The sequence below is a fragment of the Chroicocephalus ridibundus genome, chromosome 21, assembly GCF_963924245.1.
Source record: "Chroicocephalus ridibundus chromosome 21, bChrRid1.1, whole genome shotgun sequence".
Lineage (NCBI taxonomy): Eukaryota > Metazoa > Chordata > Aves > Charadriiformes > Laridae > Chroicocephalus > Chroicocephalus ridibundus.
The window spans coordinates 870636-894615 of record NC_086304.1 but is presented as its reverse complement, the minus strand read 5'-3'; the positions used below and the strand labels follow the sequence as shown (position 1 = coordinate 894615).

At 57.9% G+C, this 23980-nt stretch overlaps 3 protein-coding genes across 7 annotated transcripts in view; all 3 read left to right on the top strand.

The window, feature by feature from the left end:
• The first annotated feature begins 2 nt into the window (after nt 1-2).
• On the top strand, nt 3-6910 carry GOLPH3L (golgi phosphoprotein 3 like). Of its 2 annotated transcripts, none has more exons than XM_063356990.1 (5): nt 3-113; nt 580-774; nt 4810-4941; nt 5128-5242; nt 5753-6910. In XM_063356990.1, exons 2-5 carry the CDS (start codon nt 592-594, stop codon nt 6178-6180), a joined length of 858 nt encoding a protein of 285 aa, XP_063213060.1. In that variant the 5' UTR covers nt 3-113; nt 580-591; the 3' UTR covers nt 6181-6910. The 2 variants fall into 2 exon arrangements, with proteins under 2 accessions (XP_063213060.1, XP_063213059.1); XM_063356989.1 differs by lacking the exon at nt 3-113 and adding an exon at nt 223-457.
• Nucleotides 6911-7472: 562 nt separating this feature from the next.
• On the top strand, nt 7473-14984 carry ENSA (endosulfine alpha). Of its 2 annotated transcripts, none has more exons than XM_063356991.1 (3): nt 7473-7664; nt 10603-10728; nt 12566-14984. In XM_063356991.1, the coding sequence occupies exons 1-3, from the start codon at nt 7608-7610 to the stop codon at nt 12734-12736; spliced, it is 354 nt and encodes a 117-aa protein (XP_063213061.1). In that variant the 5' UTR covers nt 7473-7607; the 3' UTR covers nt 12737-14984. The 2 variants fall into 2 exon arrangements, with proteins under 2 accessions (XP_063213061.1, XP_063213063.1); XM_063356993.1 differs by lacking the exon at nt 7473-7664 and adding an exon at nt 7861-10394.
• A 3832-nt stretch (nt 14985-18816) lies between these two features.
• The window catches only part of MCL1 (MCL1 apoptosis regulator, BCL2 family member), a 35859-nt gene continuing 30695 nt past the window's right edge, over nt 18817-23980 (top strand). For 2 of the 3 annotated variants that reach the window (XM_063357037.1, XM_063357036.1), the window contains exons 1-3: nt 18817-19458; nt 21306-21553; nt 22031-22143. In XM_063357037.1, the coding sequence (XP_063213107.1) occupies nt 18852-19458; nt 21306-21553; nt 22031-22143 (968 nt within the window). In that variant the 5' untranslated portion in view covers nt 18817-18851. Of the gene's footprint in view, nt 19459-21305; nt 21554-22030; nt 23789-23980 lie in introns of those variants that run through there. The other variant, XM_063357038.1, reaches the window with a different exon arrangement.

Below are 23980 nucleotides of genomic sequence, written 5' to 3'. Positions count from 1 at the left end.
GGAAGCCGCCGGGGCGGCCCCGCCCCCGGCCAGCAGGAAGCGCTTCTGCCCGCCGGCCCCGAGCCGCGCGTCGGGAGGGAGCGAGGGCAGCGCGGCGGGAGCCGCCGGGCGGGGTAAGGGCGGGCGGGGGGCACGGCCCCGGCTGCCCCCGGCCCGGCGCGCTGCGCACGGGGAGCCGCGGGATCTCGTTACCGCCGCTCGGGGGGTCGGGGTGGGCAGCGCGAGCCCGGCCGTGCGCCTGGTTGACCGCCGTGAGGAGGTGAGAGGGAGCTGGGCCGAGGGCGCTGCCTGGCGTCCCGTGCGGATGCGGGGCCACGTCGCCCGTGGAGGCCCCCGGGGGAAGGGACTCTGCTGCAGCCCCCATTTCGCTTCCTCAGGTGTGTCGCCGGCCGCTCCCCATTGGTGACTCCGGTATGGCCACCCTGGGAAGGGTGAGCCAGGAGTCCTTGGGTGGAAGGTACAAGCGTCCTTCGTCCTTGTCTGGGCCTCCCTGGGGGCTGGGGGTCGGGGCTTGGGGCTTAGCACTGGTGTAGCCCATAGTGTTTGGACACGGGGCTGACCTCTGTTCTCCATGCCCAGCTGGCAGGGGAGATGACGACGCTGACACACCGAGCGCGGCGTGCTGAGGTGGGAAGGAACTTGGACAAGAAACCCAACAGTGAGGAAGATGCGGCTGCGGACAGAGACCCGAACGATGGTGATCCTGATGATTCCAAAGATATCCGCCTCACGCTTATGGAGGAGGTGCTGCTCCTGGGGCTGAAGGACAAGGAGGTAAGACGGGCATCGCCAGCGCTGCCCTGGTGTACCTGGAGGGAAGGATCTTGGTGAGCAGCAGAAGGGATCAGACGAGTTCCTCTGAATCCTCTTCAGTAAAGCCAGCCTGCTTTGTGCAAAACCACCTTTGTGTGTAGCTTAAACTGAGCTGTGGAGACTGCTTCCAAGTGCTGTCCCACCAGCTCTGCCCTGAGGACTGTGAGGAGCAGTCTGGAGGTGAGGGCTGCCTTAGGGTGTTGTGTGACTGACATTTGCAGAGCAAAGGCGGGTTTGTTCTTTGCCAGGGTCAAAGACCTGGGGTAAAAGGAGCCTCACCTTATGCGTCAGATGGGCGAGGGAAGAGGACGTTTATGAATTGCACTCTCCTACCCAAAACCATCAGCTGCAGCACAGCAGTTTCCGCTTTGTTAAAAATTGATGTGAGAAATGGCAGGGGTAGATTTTGAGAGAAGGCAGCTGGAGCAGGAGCTGACAGCAGGCACAGGATGGGTCTGAACACAGCAGTGGCGAAGGAGGTAGGAGCCACGTCTCTGTGTACCGGCCGGTAATTGCCTCGGCTGGGCAGGAATGGCATCGTGCAGCTCCGGGCAGGAGGGGAGCGGGTCTGGATGGGAATCCCTCTGCTGGATGCTCGTCTCACCCACGTGTGCCAGTTTAAGGGCATTCCTTGGCAGCAACGGACAAACTTCACAGCTGGTTATTTTCGGGGGGTTGCTCTCTGCTGGAGAGGGACCCTGGTCAAAGTGAATGGTCTTGTGCTTACAGCCAGTGGGAGCTCATTTCTCAGCTCTGCCTAGAACAAGCCATGGGGAAAGGAGAAGACATCTCGGGCTGAGTTCTCTGAGCTGCTTCGCTCTTATCTGCTGTGCCGGCATGCCTTATCATCTTCAGTGCGTGCATCATCTTGATCTCTTTGGGGGAATCTGATGCTGCTACTCCTGTCAAACAGATGGGGAAATCAAGACCAGGGGAAGCAAACCAGTTGCCCAAGGTACTTCTTGGGATGATAATGGCAGAGGAGAGCCTTAAACACAGGTTTTTCTGCTCCAGGAGCACTTTTCCTGTGAGCCTGTCCCTCTTTCTGAGGAAAGGAGACACCGTGGTTGTCAAAGCTGTGGTAGATGGGCCACCTTCTCTTCATGTTTCTTTGGGTTGAAATTAAGCCCCTATGAGGTTCCTGAGCTTTCTTTTTTTTCCGTAGGGCCCTGTTAGTGCTGAGTCGGTCAGAGCTGGTGCCTTGCTCTCACGTAGACCTGCTCAGGCCGTGACTTCTGACGTGGACCACGCTTGCAGATCCGGCAGGGAAGAGCTGTGGGTTGTGTGAGAGGCTTGTAGCTGTCCTGTTTAACGAACCCAGATAAGATCTAGGACTTGCTGAGCCAAAAAGGAAGTGACAAGAGAGCAGGACTATAAAGAGAACATCATGCAAATATTTGAGAACAGCTTAGGAGTGTGGCATGGTCTGCTTTCTTCCTGGGCTATGTTTAGCATTCTTGGTTTGGTTAATATATTCCTGGGAATGGTCCTTCAGCCATCAGGGAGTTAGGAGAGCACAATAGATAAGAAAAAAATAAAACCCAAGCCACCTGTCACCCTGTTTTTTTTCTTTTTTTTTTTTTCTCCCCATCCTGTCCTTCCGCATTCCTCTGTCTCTAAAGGAAAACCAGAGGCAGCAGTAACTGGCCGTGAGCTGAGCTCCCAGGCACTGGGTTTTCCCAGCTCTGTTGTTCACTCCTGGTTTGATGATTGGAAAAAAAACAAGACAGTTTTAGCCAAATCCAGTGAGCTCACAGCATAATTTCATTACTTTAAGTACCAGTCTGCCCGTCTAGGAGAAACTGGCTGCACACCAGCCTGGCATTTGTACCCAGCCTAATTCCAGAAGCTGAAAGTAATCCAGGAGCTTTCAACTTGTTTGATTTCAGACCCCTTAACGTTTTCTAGGGGCAGCGTGCCTTCCAGCCCAGTGAACTGGAACTTTCGGTCACCTCCACACCCTTTTCTGGAAAACTTGTTCCTAAAGGGCACGTGCAAAACCGAGCGTGTCTCCCATGGACGGAAGTCAGCAGGGCAGGGATGAAAGGTTGCATTGTCTTTCCTCACAAGGAAATGAAGAAAGCAAATAAGGATTTTTGTTTCTTTTATGGTTCTCTGTGCTACGCAAGCTGAGCAACCAACCCAGTGTCCACATGCACTGTACAAACAGACAGGCTGGGGACAGGAGTTTACCCACATGGACTGTAAAAGCTTCCATGTAGGAAGGCTGCGTGTTCTCACCCTTTTTTCCTTGGGGAGGGGGCTCGGTAGGTTGCTTTGTCTGCATCTCCTAGTAGCTTTTAGACCTGCCCTTTCTCTCCTCCCCACCACCACTCCCTACAGAGGAAAAAAAAGCAATGAAAAGGGAGTTACGAACTGGGGCTGTAGCATTTCTGGTGTATTGGCATCACCCTGCAAATAAGCCAGTTGTGACTTTGCATCCCGCTTGGCTCACCCTTCCCTCGGGCCCATCTCGGACACCAGTGCCTGCCCCTTTCCCAGCCCCACCACCTGCCTGGGAGGCCTCTCCCCACAGCCCTCTCTGCTCTCCGCTTGCCCTGAAACACACGGACTGCCACCCCACGTCATGCCACGGCGCAGCAGCCGTCGGGGCGGAACAGCGGGGCTTTGTTCTAGTCAGGGGATAAAAGACAAGTGGGAGAAGGGAACGGAGGGGTCACCTGGGCTGTCCCATTTTTCAAACCAGGGTCAGCGCTCTCCCGAGAAGCATCAGTTGAATGTTCTTAAACCTCAAGGGACAGAGACTTCCCTTCCCTGCCCCCTCCCTCCAGGGGCGAACCGTTCCTGGGCTTTCTTGTCTGGACAGTATTTTCTCCCTGGTGCCAGCTCCAATCTCTCTCTGGCTGCAGTTTTAGCCCAGGACTCTGTCCCATCCACAGTGGCCGGGGGAACTGGCCATTCCCTTCCCTTTTGCTGCTGCCTTTGATGCGTCTGACCCCCCTTATCCTGTTCTCCCTCCGTTTTCTCTTCCCTGGACCAAAACGAGCTGGTTCCTTGTGGGTTGTATTTTCCAGACCTCTGCACCTGCTTGTTGCTTTGCCAAATGCCTTAATGATTTTGGACCTTACGCTTCTCGGGATGAGGACCCCATCCCGTGGCAGGCTCGGAGAACAGGGCTTGGGGCCATGTGTGGAAGGTGCTGAGTCCACATAGATCTGGTCAGCAGCGGCCCCAGCGCTGTTGGTGGGACCCGAACTGCTGTCCCCCAGCCCTGAGGTGCCCACTCTGGCAGGAGAGGAGGGATGTATTTTCCCATCCTTCATCCCTGACTGGAAAAACTCTCTTCCCTGGCAGAAGTGTGCAGGTGGATTTGAGGGGGGGGGTGTGATAAGGGTGGGGTGGGCGAGGGGCTGGGGAAGCTCTTGTGCCCTGTGGTGGGGCTGGGGCTTCCTGCAGCCTGTTCCCCGTGGGATGGCGCTGCGAGTAGTGGGGAAGCTCTTCTTCACAGGTCTGATGAGCGATTTCTTCATCCAGCTAATTACTCTCAGGGCATGCCTGGAGCTGGTGGGGGGCTTTCTTCAAGGAGAAGAGCAGATTTTGTTTCCTGTTTCCCCTGGATGTGTCCGCAGAAGGCGCTGGGGCAGGGCGGAGCGGAGCGCAAGTGGCTGGTGCAGCAGCAGCAACGTCCTCCTGTGACCAGGGGCTTGCCAGGGGAAAGGGCCCTGCTCTTCTCATTGTTGCTTGGATTTTTTACGATCTGGAGTTGGGCGCAGCCGCCCGGCCAGCGCTGGGGTGTGCCGGGTGGGTGTGGGTGCAGCGGGAAGTGAACGGCCGGAATTGCTCAATGTTTGCAGGGGGGAAGGGGGTTAGTTGGGGCTGCTGAGCACTTTTCACCTGGTGGGGAGAGCCCTTTGGCCGGGGAGGCAGAGCTGAGCGGTGGGAGAGTCGCCTGGGTGGGCCTGGGGGGGGTGGGGGGACTTGTCGGAGCTCCCCTTCCCATCTCTCTTCTCTTTCTGTCCATCCTCTCTCTCACAGGGCTACACCTCCTTCTGGAATGACTGCATCTCTTCAGGCCTGCGGGGCGGCATCCTCATTGAGCTGGCTCTGCGCGGCCGGATCTGCCTGGAGCCACTCTCCATGAGGAAGAAGAGGCTGCTGGAGAGGAAGGTGAAGGAGCCGCAGGAGCTGGGCTGGGGGATCGACAGGCTTTGTGGCTCCGTCCACCCCAGTCGAGCCCTCTGGCAGCAAACTTTGCGGAGGCAGCACTGCACGCCGGGGCTGGCCCCGTTCCTTTGGGAAGGGAGCGCAGGTCTGCGTCCAGCCTGACGCCATGCTTCTGCTTTGTCCTTCCAGGTGCTCTTGAAGTCAGATGCGCCGACTGGTGATGTCTTGCTGGATGAGACTCTCCGGCACATCAAGGCCACGGAGTCTGCAGAAACGGTGCAGACCTGGATAGAGCTGCTCACTGGTAGGGCCAGTTAGAGACACCATCTCACAGCTCGCTCGGGGCCTGTCCCTGCTGTCTGTCCCCTCTCCATGGCTTGGCCATCCCCTTGCTTCACTGGAGATGGGCAGAATACTGACAGCAGAACAGGGGAAGGCTGAATGTGGGCACAGAAAACAGTTTTCCAGGTCTTTCTTGTTAGGAGCTCGGTGGAAGACTTGGACTTTGCTCCCTGTTGCCTCTTTTTTTATGATGAGTCTTCACTGAGTCTGGGTTCCAAGGTCCTGGGTAGAAGGGGCTTTCCAAAGGGAGCTGCCCCAGGCTGCTGCGCCCTGTGGCCACCGGGAGCTTTGCCACCTTGGACTGAGGGAGAAGTGGGTCATAGTCAGGCCAAGGGGAGGAAGAGGGTTCCTGCAGAAGGGACTGGTGTCCATGCAAGCACAGCTGGTCCTGGGCTGGAAGCAGCCTGGGCACCGGGGTTGGGTAGCAAAGCTGTTGCTGCCCCAGCATTGAATGGAGTCTCCTCTCCTGCAGGGGAGACCTGGAACCCCTTCAAGCTGCAGTACCAGCTGAGGAACGTGCGAGAGCGCATCGCCAAGGCGCTGGTGGAGAAGGGCATCCTCACCACAGAGAAGCAGAACTTCCTGCTCTTCGACATGACCACCCACCCTGTCAGCAACGCCACTGAGAAGCAGCGCTTGGTGAAGAAGCTCCAGGAGAGCATGCTGGAGCGGTGGGTGAACGACCCCCACCGCATGGACCGCAGGACTCTGGCTCTCTTGGTGCTGGCCCACTCCTCAGACGTGCTGGAGAACGTGCTCGCCAGCCTGGCAGATGACAAGTACGATGTGGCAATGAACAGGACCAAGGACCTCCTCGATATGGACCCTGAGGTGGAAGCTGCCAAAGCCAAGGGCACGGAGATGATCTGGGCCGTTCTGGCAGCCTTCAATAAGTCCTAAAAAGTCCCAGAGCCCCCTAAACCAGGCGTGTGTCGGGGGGAGCCTCACCCCCTCGACACAAGGCTGCGGGTATTTGGGCATGGAGTTCCTGCAGCAGTGGGTGGGCTCAGCTCAGGGGGACTGGGGGATTTCGCTCACTCCCCCGGGCAGGGGTGGGAGGGTGAGCGCCCACCCCCGCAGGCAGGTCACATCTCCAAAGGCCGGTGCCTGCGGGAGAGGTGGTGGCAGCTCTTCACTTCCCATCCCATGGGCTTCATCCTTGGGCCAGCGCGGAGCTGGGAGGTGGCCCAGCCCAGCCTTACCTGTGTGTGCTCCCAGCCTGAGCGGGGCTGTGGAACAGCTCCCAGTGGGCCGGCTTGTCCAGCTGCCTCCCTGGCTCCCTGTCCCATGCACAGATCTTGCCTTCGGGGTGCCCAGGCAGCACGGGTTCCCCTGGGGCTCACACTGACACCCTGGGGCAGGGGCGCGGGCAGGAGGGACGGCTCCGGGGGGGCAAGGACTAACCCCGGCGCTGGCTGGGAAGCCTTGGGCCAGTGTGGCCATCGAGCAGCAGCTCTGCAAAGGCCGTGGAGCCCCCCAGGCGGTGCTCCTGCCATGCTCCCGCTCTTTCTAGTAAGAGAGGAAGTTAAACTGTGATTTATTATTATTTTTTTTTTTTTAAACCCCTTCCCCTTCCACCACCACTTTAATCTGTAGTTCATTTAAATGTATTTCTCTGCAGCCCAAGGGACTCCTGGGTGTTTAAATCCGCTGTCGGTAGCTGCGGTGGGTCCCGCTGCCCCCTCTGGTGACGGGGCTGGCAGGGGAAGGGGCGCTGGGGTGGCGGGGGGTGTCCCCGGGCTCTCCAGAGCTGATGGTGGCGGTTGTGTCACCGCGCATCAGCCGCCGCTCCCGGTGATGTGTCCGCGGGCGGTGGGGCCGGTGCCGTCCGCTGGCCCCATCCCGCATAGCCCTGACCGGGGACGCCTCGGGCCATCCCGGAACCCATTCGCCTCCCCGCGGCCTGACCCAGCCATTCTGCCCGCGAGTGGCCCCTCTTCGCCCCGGTGCCCCCACACCCCGCGCCGTCCGCGCTCGGGGCCGCCGTGCGGGGCTCTGCCGGAGGCGGGCGGGGGAGTCCGCGGCGCAGCCCCAAGTCCCGGCCCTCGGGAGGAGGCGGAGGGCACGCGGCGCTGTCTCACTTCCCATTGGGCCGCCCCGCCGCTCTGACCGCCCCTCGCGGGCGCTGGTTGGTCGGGTGTGATGTCACCGCGGTCGCCTCGCTGTGCCCATTGGGCAGCGCGCCTGTCCGTCAGGCAGCTGAGGCGTTAGGGGGCGGCAGTGGCCATTTTGGAGCAGAGCGCGGGGCCGGAGGGAGTGGAGGAAGCGCGGGGCTGGAGGGAGCGCGGAGGCCAGCCCTGCCCTGCCCTGCCCTGCCCTGCCCTGCCATGGCAGCCCCGCTCGGTACCGGCGCCCGCGCGGAGGAGACAGGACAGGAGAAACAGGTGGGAACCCCGGGGCGGGCCCGGATGGCTCCCATTGGCTTAGCCGCGCGTCGCTCTTGACGGCCCTGTGCGCCGATTGGTTGCTTCTCTTGTCCTTCTGATGAATGCCGGTTTCTCTTTGGCTGTGGGACTAGTGGGGTTGGACTTCCGGCAGCGCCGGTGGGGGTAACTTGGGCTCGATGGCGGTGTGGGGGTTTGTGGGATGCTGGGGGTTGGATGGGGGTTACCGGCATGACGGGTAGCGGGGCCGGGGGTCCCGGCGGGCGGCGGGGGGTCGTGAGGTGCGAGAATGCGCCCCGCTGCCGAGGGTCCGGGCGACCAGCCCTGGCTGCGGCTCGTTGGCTGCCCCTGCGGGGCAGAGCTGCCTGCAGGCATCGGGGGGCCGGGCTGGGCGATGGCTCCAGCGGCTGCCGCGTCCCCGGGCGCGGGCCTCACCCCCCGCCACCCCGATCCGTGGGACCCGGCAGAGCTGCTGCCTTCCCCTGCTGCGGCCGCTCTCAGCCCTTGCCCCGCCGCCAGCGCGGCCTCGCAGCTTTTCCCCCTTCCCTGGTGTTAGTTTAGCGCTGGGGTGGGCGTAGGAATAGGAGGCAGATGTGCTGCTTTTTGGGCACCGGGAGGAGGCGATGGGCGCTCCTCCGTGGGAGAGGGACATGGAGGCGCTGCCGTGGGCGGCCCCGGGATCCGCTGGCAGGTGTTAAGGACGCCGCCGCGGCGTTGGCCCTGCCGGGTGCCGCAGGAGAAGTGATGCCCGTGAGGTGGGCGAGCAGCAGGGTGCAGGGCGCTCACCAGACAGTGCAGGAGGGATGGGGTGGCGGAAGACAGTAGCATTTACAGCCGGGCAGGGAGGAAGAAGACTTGGAGATAAAGAACTGAGGAGAGCAGGCTGAGACGATGGAAGGGCCGCAAGGGCAAAGCTTCAGCTCCTGTTGCCAAAATCCCCCTCGACCCATCTGGTGTTAGGGCTCGTGGGGTGCCTGGCTCTGGGGCAGGGCCGAGTGGCATGCATTGGCCATGGCTCCTATTCCTGGAGCTGTCATGGAGATGAGTGAGAAGAGCCAGGCTCCTTCAGGCCGTGCGTGGGTGCAGCAAGCAGAAGCTGAAGATCGTGACGAGACTCCCAGCACTTTCCCCGCCTTCACTCTCCCTTCAATCCCCTGGGAACCCCCATGGATGGGGGCGTGAGGAGGAGCTTGTGCGGTTGGGGATGTGGGATGTGCTGAGCCTGCACATCACGCTGCTGCTGCCAGCTCCAGTTGTCCCAGTTGTGACTGTTGGGAGCTGCCATTAACTCAGGTTTGCTTTGTCTTTTTGAGGCACAGCTGAGGAGCCATTTCACGGCAGCCTTTGCAGGCATGCTCTCACAGCCACTGTGGCCGCAGGGCCGCAGCTGTGCTGCGAAGAGCTGCTCCCCCGGCTCAGCACCAGTGAAGGATCGTGTTGGAAACCTCCTGCAGTCTGGCAATGCTTTCTAGCCTGGGGGCTTGCAGGCTCCAGCTCTGCTCTTGGCCACCTGGGAAGGGAAGTCCTGGCAGTCGAATGCACAGGAGCGCGTCCCCATAATGCCACCAGGCCGAGCTTCAGTGCCTCGTCCTTGGGGAGCCCAGGACTCCCATCCCACCAGCCTCCACCGGCTGCATCCTGCCAGCTTGCTGGTCCTGCCTGATACTGAGAGCTTTCCAGCTTCACGGATGGGGCAAAGGCTCGTCGTGGCTGCGTTCTGCTGTGCTGGTTGCGTGGAGCGGGCCGTCTCCGTTGGGCTGGGAGCTGTTCAGGGCCTCAGCGCTGGGGAGAAGATGCGCACAGCATCCGTCGGTGCTGCCAGGCTGGCAGGAGCAGAGCTGCTGCTACCAAGTCTGCCAACATCGTCCCTGCTGGAAAGGGGACAGCGATGAAAAACCACCCCTTGCCAACATCCTGTGAAACAGCAACTCGGGTTTATACGGTGGCTTGGCCCCAGGTGGCGACTGGTGGAGGTGGCCAGCAGTGACATCTTCCCATTGGAGCTGGGCCAGCGGCCAGCTAGGACTCAGCCTTGCCATGGGTGAGGCTCTCCAGGCCCTGCTGGGACCCTGACTCCTACCCACCCCAGACCAAATTCCTGTCCCCAGACCTGCAGTCCTTCCCTGGAGGGAGGTATGCATCTCCCCAAAGAGAGAAGCTGGTGGCTGGGGAACAGATCCCAAGCCCTGTACTGGGAACCCGCCGTGGGGCATTGCTGCTCATCTGATAGCTGGGCTGGGGGGAGGCGTGGATCTCGGAGCTCCTGCAGAGGTGCCAGGTGACAACCAGGCACCTGCCACAATTGGCCCCAAGGGTCCCAGGCTTCGAGCAGGCTGGGTGGCTTCCTGGAGCATCCTGAAACTCCTGTGGCTGTGAAACAGGTGCTAAAATGCTGCTTTGCTACCTGTGCCGGTTGTCATTCCCAATAAGTTCCCAGTAAATTGGTTTTGGAGCAGAAGGGTGTCTTCCATCTCAGCTGTACTGCAACGGGGTGCAGCAAGGCTGAACCCTCCCAGCACCGCAGTGTGCTGCCACAGCCCGTCATGCCAGGCAGCTCTGGACTGATGTCTGTTGATGCTGGTCCGGGGAAGGCGCTTGTCCAGCAGCGATATGTGGTGACATTTTAAGCACAATTTGCAAAGCGAAATGTCAGCGCAAGCACCTGCAGGAGCTCCCATCTGGGAAGAAAGCAGGCAGAAGGGTCTCTGCCTCTTTCCACAGGTGCTGGAGGTAAAAGCTGCTTCTGTCTGGGAAGGCGTTTATAATATTTTCCAAGTGCATCTGGGTTTTCCAGGGGACCACATCTTGCTTAGCGAGCCGGGCGCCGGGGTTTGGACGTGCTGCTGAATATTGTGCTACAGCATCACAGGGGTGTGGTTTTCTGTGGGGCTGAAGGTCTTTCCACCCTCCTCTTTTTTTGTTTTTTTTTTATTTTTAGGACACACAAGAGAAGGAAACCGTCACCCCTGAGAGAGCAGAAGAGGCGAAACTGAAGGCTAAATACCCCAACCTAGGCCAGAAGCCTGGAGGCTCCAACTTCCTCATGAAGAGACTGCAGAAGGGGGTATTTATTTCTCAGCCCTGGCTTGTCTGCATCCTCTCCTCCCTCAATGGCACAGGCAGCCACGCTCCAACCAGGCCAGAAGAATCACACCAAAATTCCCCAGGCCAAAAAGTCTGTTAAACCCATGGTTCAGGCTCCTTTCAGTGCCTGTGTTGGACGTGGCACCCAGTGGGCACAAGCCTGAAGCCGTGAGGTCTGCTGTGGTCAAGCAAGAAGGGCTTGTGCCTGCTCAGAACCCAAAAGCCGCCACCTTCAGGTGGTTTTGCTCTGTGTATCTCCTCTAGTGGTTGATCCCACCCTGTCCTCCACACCCTGTCCCAAAACCTGGAGTCTAGAGGCGAAGCCAGTGCATAAGTCTCCCCCTGCCTGCCGCTGTGCTCCCTGGGGTTGAGTGGGCTACTGAGATGCCGCAGGCCTGAGTTTTTCTCCCTGGTCTGCACTTTGCCTGGGTTCTGGGCTGGTGCAAAGGGCACTGAGAACGCCAGTGAGTCAGCTTGGCTGCATCTCCGTTGCTGGCACCAGTGTAAAACGCCAACCCTCTGACACTCTGCTCCCTGTAAGTGTAATTAAATCCCTCTCCTAGAGCCATCCGTAGCCTGCTTGGGTTGTCACTGCTGGCTCTCCTCATGGAGGCTGGGGCACAAAACATAAATCCTTCCTGAGCTGCTGGTAGTCAGTGGCCGTGTGCCTTCCCCAGCTCTGAACACACGGTGTCTCTGTGTCACACTGCCCAGGGTTTGGCTCTGTCCTGCCACTTCCCTTCCAGCTTATATTGACGGCTGTCCCCTCTGCCCGAGCAGCCGCTGTGTGCACTCGCTCTCACTGTTGACATGGTCACTGGGCCTTTTTAGGCACTAACTAGAGCAAGCGCAGAAAGGAGGGTTGTTTAATGGCTTGGTGCTGAAGCAGGGAAGGGCTTTTTGTTGGGATGGGGCTCATTGGTTCTGAAGGTGCATGAGGGCAGAACTGGGCTCTTCAGAGCTCCTTGTGCCCAGCAGAGCCCTGTCTGTAGCACTGGCACGAGCTCTGCTTTGGTATTCAGCGTGTCCCACACCACTGCGGGGGGTGAAACAGCACCAGGAAGGAGCACAGAGTCCTGTGGTGATAAGGGAACAAAATGCCCTTTGGACCGTGGGTCGGTGTTGCTGTGGCCTCTGGCCACATCTTCGCAGGCAGTTCCCTGCATCATTTTGGCTGTTGGGAGCCTGGGGGGTTCATCAAAGGTCTTGGCACTGGCCGGGCTGTGCTCCCTGGGGAGAACATCCTGCCTCTGTCACAGCAGCTCATCTATTCACCGAACCAGAATAAACTATCAGCAAACGTCCCCTGGCTTTGCCACTGCAGCGGAGCCTCCTCCTGGAGGCATCTGCTGACGTGGCTGTGCCTGCATTTGGCTGTCTGGAGTGTCTGGACTGTGACTGAGTCCCTGTCACGCTGAGTGTGGTGCAAGGGCAGAGCAGGACAAACCTGGCCTTTACCCAGCAAGCGCCACGCCAAGCAGCGCAAGTTCACAGGCTGCAAACACCCAGAGGTCGGTCAAAGGGAAAAAATGCGCCCTGGTGTCTGGAGTCAGACAGGCAGCTGCTGTGGGGCAAAGCTTCTTCCAGCTGGGGCAGGTCGGGTCGCTCTGGGGATTGTGGGTGGGTACTAAAGGCTTTTTAAATCAGGCCAGGCTCCCTTGCTTGGAATTTCCCCTTGTGTGATATTTTTGTGGCGTGGTTTTGAGCAACCCCAGCAGCTCCTTAAAGGATCGTATTTGTGGCCAGGTGTCTGTATCTCTGCTATGTCCCCACACTCCTGCAAATCAAAGTAACCCAAGCTCCTCTCCCTCTTTCAGCAAAAATACTTCGATTCTGGTGACTACAACATGGCCAAGGCAAAGATGAAGAACAAGCAGTTGCCAAGTGCGGGGCCAGACAAGAACCTGGTGACAGGAGACCACATCCCCACACCGCAGGACCTCCCGCAGAGAAAATCCTCCCTTGTAACCAGCAAGCTGGCAGGGTAGCCTGCACTCGCAGGCTAGGTTTTTTCCTGTTTTCTTTTTTCCTTTTGGCTAAATGGATTGAACTTCACTGTACCATAGGGACAGGAGCACCAGAATCCACATAGTTATTTGAGTATTTGCAGCAAACACACACCAAAACCGAGAAGGCGAGTGAGAGGTGTCAGTAGCCTGGGACGCCCGGGCAGATTTGATCAGGCCGTTCCTTTTAGCGAGTCAGTTTGCTGCCTTAATTTTCCTGCTGTTTGAAACCATCCTCGCTTGCAGAGCCACTGAAGCGCTGCCTCCTCGCTGGGGGAGTCGAGCATCTGTGGGAGAAACTGCTCTTTGCTTGGCGCTGGGTAGGAGGGGAGAGCTCAGGGCTGTGGCGCGTGGATGCTTTTCAGGCATCAGGTGTCTGCAGAGGAAGAACTGGCTGGGCAAAATGTGTGATACGTGATCTGGAAGTTTAGTTAGGTATGTATGTTAGAGCTTCTAAGGGAAGAAATTAGCTGATATGCAAAAAAATCCATGTCTGGCTGTCCCCTGGGATCTGCCCCTGCTTCCACAGAGCAGCTGAGCTCGCAGGAGGGGATGACACGTCCAGCGGCTGCGAGAGGCGCTGGGCAGTGTTTGAAATGGTCCTGGTGGCTTGGAGCAGTGACGAGGCGTTTGCTATTTCGGGGATATCCGAGTGCGGCTGTGCTGGAGGGATGCGGTGTGAGGCTCGCAGCTGCCCCAGAGGGTTTGGGGGCAGCTTCCCTCTCCCTGGTCACTTCTAGCCGGCGAGGCTGTCTGCCTTGGCAACGGGGAGAGATGGCTCCTCTCCCTGCTGCCAGGTAGGCAGCAAAAGGTGGTGAGCCGAATCCCGCCGGCAGCTTGGCACAGAGCGGAGTGTGGCCAGGCGGGCAGAGCCCTCTCCGGTCGCATGCAGCCCCCGCCTGATGCCCAGACGTTGTCGCTTGCAAAATGGGGGCTGTCAGCAGCTGGAGAGATGGACGTGAGCCGTTGGAGCCTGTCTCCGGAGGGAGAGAGGCAGGACTGGGAATAACCGCCCTGGAAGGAAAAAAAGCACCAGAGACAGAGAGCATGGAGATTAGGAAGAGAGGAGCGTAGAGGCAAACCTGTGTTCACAGTGTCAGGCACCCCAAACTTGGATTTCTTTCTACCTTTTTTTTTCTTCTTGCCTTTTATTTGTTCCAGGCCTGAAAAAAACCCAAAAAACAAAACAAAAAAAACCCCAAACAAACACACACACACACACCCCCGCCCCCAAACCACAGCTGTGATGGCTGCAGTATGCAACATGATGCGCGTGCTCGGTGCGTGTACTGTCCGCTCCTCATGCCGCGGAGGTGAGGCGGCCTCCTGTCCTGTGCAGCGGAGGGGCTCGGCGTGCCAGTGCCGGGGCAGCCCTGAACGGGCCTGGTTTAGGCCTGGTTTTGAAGGCGTGTGGGCGAAAGGAAGTTGAGGGGATGTCTTTTCTTTTTTCCTTTTTTCTTTTTTTTCCCTTTTTTTCTTTATTTCATTTTTTTCTTTATTTCATTTTTTCTTTATTTCCTTTTTTCTTTATTTCCTTTTTCCCTTTTTCCTCTTTTCACCCTTTTTTCTTTTTTCTCTTTTCTCTTTTCTCTCCTCCTTTTCTTTCCCCCCTTTCCCTTCTTTCCCCCTTTTTTTCCTTTTTCCTTTTTTTTTTAGTTTTTTTCCCTCATTTTCTTTTTTTCTTCTGTTTTTTTCTTCTTTTCTTTTGGGGATTCCCATCAGGTCAGGAGAAGCCAAGGCAGGGAGGCAACTGGCCATGCTCTGCATGGGCACAGCTTTCCTTACGTGTGTTCTTGGCTGGCTGACTCGGGCCTTTGCTTTCCTGCTGCTGGCTGGAGCGAGGAATATGGTGTTGCTTTCCAGGAGAGTGTTTGCCAGGGGTGTGCTGGAATGCTTGCGTCTGCCTTCGGGTGGTTCGGAGCAAGCCAGCCACGGCTCCACTCACCAGGGCACCATGAGCCAGGGGCTCTGTTGCCAGCCCCGTGGCTCCAGAGGATAGTTTTCTCTTTGTGGAGCGGGCAAGGAGCGTAGCAGGATTGGGGGCTGCCCGCTTGTAACCATGGGTCCGTGCTTCGGTCTCTGTCGCCTTTCCCAACCCTGTATGACCTGGCTGGGGCAGCACTGGCTGTGGCTGTGCAACCTCCTTGGATGTTCTGCTGTCTGTCCCAGCCATGTTGTAAATAGATATAAATCATATATATAAAAATATATATAATTTTTTACATGTTCATTTCTCTTCTAGAGTGCTATGCTTGCTTTTTGTTTAAAAAAAAACCCCCAGGAAATATAGTGAAGAATGCAAAGGGGCATTGCAGCTTGGGGGCTGCCCCCGTGCTGGGGGGAGGGGACAGCTCTGGAACCAGATCTTCCCCCAGTTTTCCGGAAATGCCAGGCATGCTTGCACAGGAGGGGGAAGCGATCGTGACAACACAGGATGAGAACTAGCGAGAGCAATTCTGTACAACGGTTCAGCCGGGGAGCGGGGTTACTTCCATTCTACCCCCAGCCCTGGGCTGGCAACAGAGGGCTCTGGGCTGTGGGTGGGGCAAGAAGGTGTGTGTTGGGTGGGTGTGGGACGTACGGGGGCCATTGCTCAGCGATGGCACCATGGGGTGCATCGGATGCGGGTGAGCTGGGGAGTGGGGGGCGAACATGGGATCCATCCTGTTGTGCAGCCACAGCAGCCACCTTGGCTTGCAGCTGAGAGACTCGGGGAGGGGGGAGCACAGGGGGAGGTGGTGTCTATCTTCCTGCCATTAACAAATCCCTGCCCCGCTCCATGCTGTGGGGCAGGGGCTCCTGGTGCCCTCCCCACGGATCAGGACTGCCCCACAGTGACATGCTCCTGCTGTAGCTCGCTCTCGCCACTGTCAGCTGTCCTGGAGGCTTTAACTCCGGGGTGTTCAGCCTTTACATTACACCTTTCCTCCCTGGGGTGTGACAGCCCGGCTGATGGTGTCACCAGGATGGGCCGCTCTTCAGAGGAACGCAGTGACTCTCCCTGGGGCTGCCTGAAGCCTCTTTGCTGTGTCTTCCACCCCCGAGCTGGCCATTTCGCAGCCCCTCAAGCCCACCCCACAGTGGGGGCCAGGGCTGGGTGTTTGCACAGGGACACGTTGTTCCAGCTTGATGCCAAGTATGTGCCGATGTTTGTTTGTGCTTTAAAGCTTGGCAGTGCTGGGGAACTATGTGCTGGGCGCTGCCCCAAGCTGCTGGAGCAAGCTGAGCTTGCCTCTGTTATTGCTCCCTGTGCCAAGAATTCGCTTCCTGACAAGGATGCATTCCTGGGGGCCACAGGAAGGATTTTGAGGGTGTTTCGTCTTGCTGGACCCCAGCGCAACCCAGTCCCGCTCTCACGCTGGGGTGTGGGGGTGGCAGCTGGGAAAGGAGCTGGCGAGGATCTGAAGGGGCACCCCGGGTGGATGCACGTCCCTGTCTCTTGCAAGATCTGGGGGAAGAGCGCTTTGGGGCGCTCAGGATGGGGCTGTGCCCTGTGCTCACCGCAGCTTCCTCCTGTGCTGTTCCTGCTGGTGCACGGTGATGCTCGGGATGGTGACAGAGGCTTGGGTTTGCTGCAGTTTCTGTCCCCAGAAACGCTGACCAGAGAGCGGCTCCTTCACGGTGGCAGCTCCCTGTGCCCTCACTGCCTCCCTGGAGTGGAAAGACCCATCTGAGGAGCCGTGCTGCTGTTCCCACACATCTGGGGTTCCCCCCACCCCCCAAATCCCAAGGCACCAGGATCGCCTGCCCTTGAGGCCCTGCTGGCCGTGCCTTTGGTTCAGGGCTCAGCAGTGAGCCCACACGCCTGCGCCAAGCGGGGAAACCAGAACCTCCCCCCGCTGTGGCCCCTGCCCCAGTGTCTCGCTCTCATCGTGTGGCTTTGGTGACACTGTGGTGCCTCAGCCAGGTGACGCGGGGATGACGTCACCTTCCCTGGTGGGGCCGGGGCTCCGCTGCGGCCTGTGAGGAAACCCTTTCCTGCCTTCAGACCGGGGAAGAGGAGGGGGGGATTTCTGGGGGCGCCAAACCCCAATTTCCAGTGTCTTGAGTCTGGTTAGGCACATAAAGGCCCTGAGGCTGGGGTGGGTCCTGCTGCACAGAGCACCGCGGTTTTTGTCCAAACCAGGGCAGATTTGGAGGGCATCAGGTGAAGGAGGGGCCTGTGGCCAGGGAAAACCAGAATTGAGAGCCGGTACCCCAATGATGCCGAGACTGGCCAAAGTGCCCCTGGGTGTGATGGGTGACAGAGGAGCAGGTCCAGCCTCCCAGGGCACCCACCAGTCACGACCACCTCCCGGGCAGATCCGGGCACGGGGTGCTGCCCTGCTCTGTGATGCCCCAGCCCTCATGGGGCCGGCGGGTGCAGGGAGGTTTTGAGTAATGGGGGAAATTGTGAGGCAACCCACCCGTGACCGGAAGAAATGGGGCAGTTCCCCATGAATGTCCAGCTGAGCGAGCCAAAGTCGGAGGGGGCTTTAACCAGACAGATCCAGGTAAAACGACGAGTGGGTGGGAAGTGCCGTGGAATCATAGAATGGTTGGAAGGGACCTTTGAAGGTCATCTAGTCCAACCCCCATCCTGATTTTAGCTGGGACAGGGTTAATTTTCTTTCTAGTGGTGGTTGTGTTTCAGATTTGATATGAATGTCAATAAAACTTATTGTTTTAATTGTTGCCAGGTGATGTTTATAGTTTTCAAGGACCTTTTTTCAGCTTCCTGTAGAAACTGAGAAGCCTAGACAGAACGATGGAACGTTCCGTACCACAGACGTCATGCTCGGTATAGAAATGGGGCTTGGCCAGGGGGTGGGTACTTGTGATCACGGCTTGGGACAGTGCTAATTCACCGGGCCGTGAGTGACTTGTGCCATTATTATTATTGTTATTTTCCTTATCTGATACTGTTCTATTAAACCGTCGTTATCTCAACCCACAAGGTTTTTTTTCCTTTCCCTTCCTTTACTCCCTACCCTTCTTGGGGGGCAGGGGGGCTGAGCAAACAGCTGTGTGGTCCCAGCTGCTGGCTGGTGTTAAACCATGACACTCCCCCCGCCACGGTCAGGGACATCTTCATCCAGACCAGGTTGCTCAGAGCCCAGTCCAACCTGATTTGGAATGTCTCCAGGGATGGGGCATCCGCCATCTCTCTGGGAAACCTGGGCCAGTGTCTCACCACCCTCAGTGTAACAAATTTCTTCCTTATATTTAGTCTGAATCTCCCCTTTTAGTTTACAACCATTCCCCCTTGTCCTTGCGCAACAGGCCCTGCTAAAAACTCTGTCTCCATCTTTCTTATAAGCACTGAAAGGCTGCAGTAAGGTCTCCGCGGAGCCTTCTCTTCTCCAGGCTGACCCCCCCCAGCTCTCTCAGCCTGTCCTCCCAGCAGAGGGGCTCCAGCCCTCCCAGCATCTCCGGGGCCTCCTCTGGCCCCGCTCCCACAGCTCCGTGTCTCTCCTGTGCTGAGGCCACTGAGGTCCTAGAGCTGGAGGCAGCACTGCGGGGGAGTCTCCCCAGACCACACCACGCTCCCCACTTCCAAGCAGCCCTTTTGGTGTACGCCAGCAAGGGCATCCTGGCTCCCTGCATGTGCCAGGGCTTCAGTCCTGCTGGCAGCCTGCTGACGGCCTCGCCGGGGATGCCTCGTACTGCAAAAAAACCCAGAAAGAAAACAGGGGCTGAGGCAGGGGAGGGACACGCAGCCCCTCGGATAACGGTGCCGGCTGCAAGGACTGCGTGTCTAGTCCTGGGGGGGCCGCGGTGGGGCCCAGCTTTGCCAGCGGGACATGGGACACTGCAGCCCCGCACCCCTGGGGGGCTGCTATAGGGTACCGAGAAGGGACGGGGTAGCACGGGGCGGGGGAGTGGCGGGCCCGCATCGACGCCGTGGGACCGCAACAAGATCCAGATGAAGCCGGGGGACACGAGCGCCTCTTTCACCCTTTTCCAGCCCAAAACGACACGCCCAGCCGAGGCGTGGCTCCCGCCCCCACGGGGCCAGGCCGGAAGTGCGTCCGGAAGCGGAACCTCGCCCCGGACGTCATCGCCACCATATAAACGGCAGCGACGGTCGCACCTACAGAGCTGGGAGTTGGTCGCCATGTTTGCTGTGCAGCGGAACGCCGTTATCGGCTTCAACCTCTGCTGTGGCGGCGGCAGCAGCCCGGCCCTGGCGCATACCTCGCCGGGGGGAGACTCGGCCCCGCCGCCACCCGCTGGGACTCCCGCCGCCGCTGAGGTACCGCGAGCCCTGATTGGCTCCGTGGGGGCCTGGGGCGCCGCCGGCCGCCCTGACCCCCCCCGCGCGCTGATTGGCCCGGCCGCGGCCCCCCGCGCGCTGATTGGCTGCGGCGCGGCCCCCCGCGCGGCGCTGCCCCTCGCGGCGCGGCCCGGCGCGCTGTGGCGGCCCGAGGAGGAGCTGGACGGCTGCGAGCCCGAGGCCGAGCGCGGCCCCGTCGGGGACTCGCTGCCCAGCACGCCGTCCGGGCCCCCCGACGGGCTGCGGCAGGACTCACTGGAGCTTATCAGCCGCTACCTGCGGGAGGCAGCGGGCGAGGCCCAGCCCCCCGCGAAGAAGCTATTCCCGGGGCTGCTGGGTGGGCCCGGACGGCCCGGCGGATCGGGCGACGCCGTGATGGAGAAGGCGCTGGAGACGCTGCGGAGGGTCGGCGACGGCGTCCTGCAGAAACACGAGCTCGCCTTCCAGGGTGGGTGGCGGCTGGCTCTGCGCCGGTGGGGGTGGGGAGTGGACGGTGTGTGGGATGGGGGCGCCTCGGGCTCTGTTGCGGGCCCGCCGGGACGAGCGGTCGGGAGGCCGCGGGCCGGCCTGAGGTCCGCTTGCCCTCCTTTGGAGGCGAGCTGCAGCCCCCCGTCCTAGTGCGGGGTCCGAGGGCCTTGCCCCTAGAAGAGAGAGGGGGGCGCAGGGATGCGGGTTCCCGGCAGTTCCAGCCCCCACGTCTGCTCCCTCTGCCGCGCGTGTGGGCCCTCGAGGTGGGTGGGCTGCAGGGCTGGGGCTGGGAGAGGCCTAGACCGGAGCCGGCCCTCGGGGCTGGAGCAGGGCCTCTGCGCCCCTCCTCCCCAGCGGGGGGAGTGCGGGGGGCTGAGCTTTCGGCCGGGTCATTTACTGGATGGGATGTGGCCCTGGTTTCGAGGGAGTTAAAAGAGCCGAGAAGTGATTAAAAATGAAACTGAACTTTGTTCAGCTGGGAGGTGGAAAAACCACTGGTAACGTGTGCAGAGGAGATAATCTAGTTACAGATTAGCCTCGGTTCCTCCTTGCGCCCTGCTTTGCTCAGCATGACTATACGCAAATAACCCCAAGCGGACAAATATTAGTTAGCTCAGGACTTTAAACTCATCACACCCCTGGCTCAGGTGGAATGGAGTTTCTGGGGGAGAAATTCTCCCGGATGTATTTTAGTGTTTTTTGCCCACTTCTGATGAGTCCTAGAATAGCCATAGAAACTTGAAGCCTGGGCTTGGAAGAGCAGATGTCCTTGCCGCAGAGTGTCCTGGGAACAGACTGGAAGTGAGAACTGACAGTTTTGACCTGGTTTCATTTAACTTGGAAACAAGTTGTTTTGCAGCTAGCCTGAGCCATCAGGGTAGTGGGGCTGGCTGTGGGGCTTGTGCTGGGACTGCTTTTGGCTCATCACACTGCATCTGATCCCAGCTCAGGCTGGTGCCAGCACAGAAGGGTACTGTCTGCATCTCCTCATGAGACACCATATGGTGAAATGCGTTCCTTTGCAAGAGGATGTTCCACTTTTTTTTTTTTTGGACACAAAAGTCTTCAGTAGAAGCTGCCTTTTGTCCTTAGCTGTGCTGATGCAAAAGACTGGGTTCAGTTACCCTGGCCAAATTCATGGACATGCTCATTGAATGAGCCACACTTGGAAGGAACGTTTAGGCCAATGTGAGTTGGCATTGGTATTTGAGGCTTCTGTAGGGACGGTTACCTTCGTGTGTACAGAAAAGGAACTGGCTTCAGGAAGGCTTCCTGTTAGTTTGAGCAACAACAAGCAATGCCTTTCAGTTTCATAAAGGCTTGTCTTGTTTGCTTATTCATGAGGTGGCACTGCAGGTCAGACTGGGGAGTTCAGTTGTTCCAGTCACTAAAATCACGTTAATAAAAGGATGACGTGTCTGCCTGGCCGTAGGTGACTGTCCTTCATTTTGGCTTGAGGGGCAGGGCTCACTTCAGGCTGCAAAATGACTTCTAGGCTATGGTTCTGATGTTGTGGGGCTTTAAAGCCCTTGTGAGATAGCAGAGTGTGACATGCACAGAGGCAGCAGCTGTGTCTGAGGTGGGGAGGAAGGAACTAGAAATGGGTTATGGGTTTTGTTTTTTTATTTTTTTTGTCTGGCCCAGGCGAGCGTGAGCAGCTGAGCTATCTGCAGAGCAGGCAGGTGCTTGCTCTCCATCACTGGTACTTGGCAGTGGCTCTTACACCTTTTGGACCTGGAGTGTTGGGGCTGTGTCTTCTCCCTGGTGGCCTTGCAGGGTATTTGATGTCATGTGCATGCCTGCCTCTAAACCAGCATCTCTTTGCAGGAATGCTGCGGAAGCTGAAAATCCAGAAAGAGGAAGATCTGCAGTCAGTATGTGAAGTGGCTGCCCACGTGTTCAGTGATGGAGTAACAAATTGGGGTCGAGTGGTGACACTCATCTCCTTTGGTGCCTTTGTTGCGAAACACCTGAAAAGCATAAACCAGGAGAAGTGCATCAGCTCGCTGGCGGGGATCATCACAGATGCGCTTGTCTCATCTAAGCGCGAGTGGCTGATGAGCCAGGGAGGCTGGGTGAGTCACTGCCTGTCCTGAACACTGAGTGTTTCAGAACAGTCTAATATTTTCCTATTTCTGTGGCATTTCACTGACGACCATGTGTGTCAGCAAAGCACAGAGATGACTCACTGCTCCAGTTAAAACCAGTTTTTAAAAGCCACACCTAGCTGGAGTTCTGGTGTTTCAGGAGCTCGTTGCTATGAGCTGCCTGAAGCAGTCTTGACCTAAAAATGTGCCCCCCCCTGCAGTGTGGAGGGGTCAGCATTCCCAAAGCTGAGTCAATCCCAGGTGCACTGAGCTTGCTTGAAGCTGGTCACAGCTGATTGCTACCTCTGCAGGGTGGGCTGTGGCTGTAATGAATCTGGGGGAGTGCACTCAGTGGATGTGCTGGGCAGGCTGTACCCCAGCCCACTGCCAGGAAAAAAGGTTTTCCATGCCTTCCTGCCAAAAAAGGATGACTGGCAGGAAATTACTTTCCCTTCTTTCTCCTAGGAGGGCTTTGTCGACTTCTTTCGAGTCGAGGACCTGGAAGGCAGCATCAGAAATGTACTGATGGCGTTTGCAGGCGTGGCTGGACTGGGAGCAAGCTTGGCCTACATGATCCGGTGAGCCAGGGTATGCTGCAGAGGGACAAAACTCTGGGTGGACTGGCTCTGTTTGGGGCTGGCGAGCTGATCGCTTCCTCCTGTGCGTTCTTATGAAGCTGGACTTCAGTGACCCAAGGAGAATATCTAGGCATCCCCTGAGCAATCCTTTCCTAAGAAGGAAGGTGTGATCCAGTCAGATTGTGGCTACTGATGAGAATTTATTGGTTTGGGAACAGAAAGTGGAAGAAGTGATATTCTGCTTCCTTCAAGAGGATGATGACAGAAAGCTCAAGTGGACTGCTTCAGTTCTATCCTGGAGAGAACCAATCTGCTTAGCAGGAAGCCAGGGAGCACCAGCAGCTGTTGTGTGGACTGAAGCCTCCTGGGCTTGGCATGGCACCTGTGCATGGAGCAGATGTTTCAGGGTTGTGGTTGTGGGGTTCTGGAAATAGTAGCTTGTGGTGCTGGTGTCCTGCCTAAGCTTGTGGCTTTTCTGTTGGAGCAGAAGCATTGAATGCTGGTGTTGTGTGAGCCTGCGCCTACTGCGAGGTGTGCGGGTCAGCAGGTCTTTGGCCACTGCTGGCTCTGCACACATCCGCCCTCCAGAAGCAGTAGAGCCACGCTGGCAGCTGAGATGTGTGCCCTGCTGCTGGAATGTGGGCGCTGGAGCCCCCGTGGCCCCTTTTCCGCCAGCAAGGCTTCAGCCTGGTCACTGAACAGGCAGAGGAGAGGTGGGGGCTCAGAGTGGTGACCACAGCCAGCTGCAGCGCATCTGCATTGGCCTGTCTGGCTGAGCTCAGCTACACTGATACGTCTCACCACACACAGGCAGTTTAAAAATAGGGAGTGTGTAAGTATGTAAAAACCCCACATGGGGTGGGGAGGCTGTAGAGAACTTGTAAATATCTATAAATCTGTAGAATATGTACATTTTTACAGAGCTAATGATACAAAAAGGAGGAATTTTGAATGTTGAACTGCTTATGGGTGCACTGTACTTCATTCCTCAAGTGAAGTAGCATTTTTGTGGCGAAGCCTTCTCCTGCCTTGACTCCAAACGAGCCTTTCTCTGATGTACTTGAGCAACATTGCCAGGGATTGTAATGAGGATCATTGGCCTGGCGGACTCTCATTGTGCCCACGGCTTGCTGGCAACCGTTGATGTTTCTGTTTGTTTTAATCTTCTTGGTTATTCTAGCCCTTGCAGTGGGTGGGGAGCTGTGGAAGTTGGTATCAGTCACTTCCTTGTCTTCCCCTCATTCTGATCCTCTAAGCCGCGAGTTGAACGAAGCTGATCTTTGAATGTAACTGTTCTGGAGCAGAATAAAACTCACCAGCTCGGATCTACGGCTTGTGCAAGTCTGTCAGTGCCAGCCCTGGCCTTGGTCCATGGTCTCCAGCTGGTAGTGTTGCTTCTTGGTGGGCTTCCAGCGCTCATCTGCCTTGTGCCCTCCAACTGTGGACTGGTTGGTTCTCGGGGAGCTCCACTCTGTGGGACCGGGTCCCACACAGCGAGGAACATCCTCATCCACAGTGCTTGACCTGCAGCCTGAGTGATGCCCTACGGAAACCAAAGTGGAGAGCTGAAAGATGGTGCTATTGTCAGGCCTGCTTGTTTGGTCAACAGGCACTTAGTTTTTTCAATAAATGTCTTTGTTCTCAATCCTGTAGTATAAAACTTGCCATTCCTGCAACGAGATGCTGATGTGCTAAACGTTCCTGCTCTGCTTTGCTGGTGGGGGCCTGTTCACATGGATGCTGCCTGTGGGCACCGTGCAGCCTCTTGCTTTATTAGAAAGCTTCTGCAGGCTGTGGAAAACTGCTCTGGATGTCTTGTGTCACCCGTTGGGGCTCC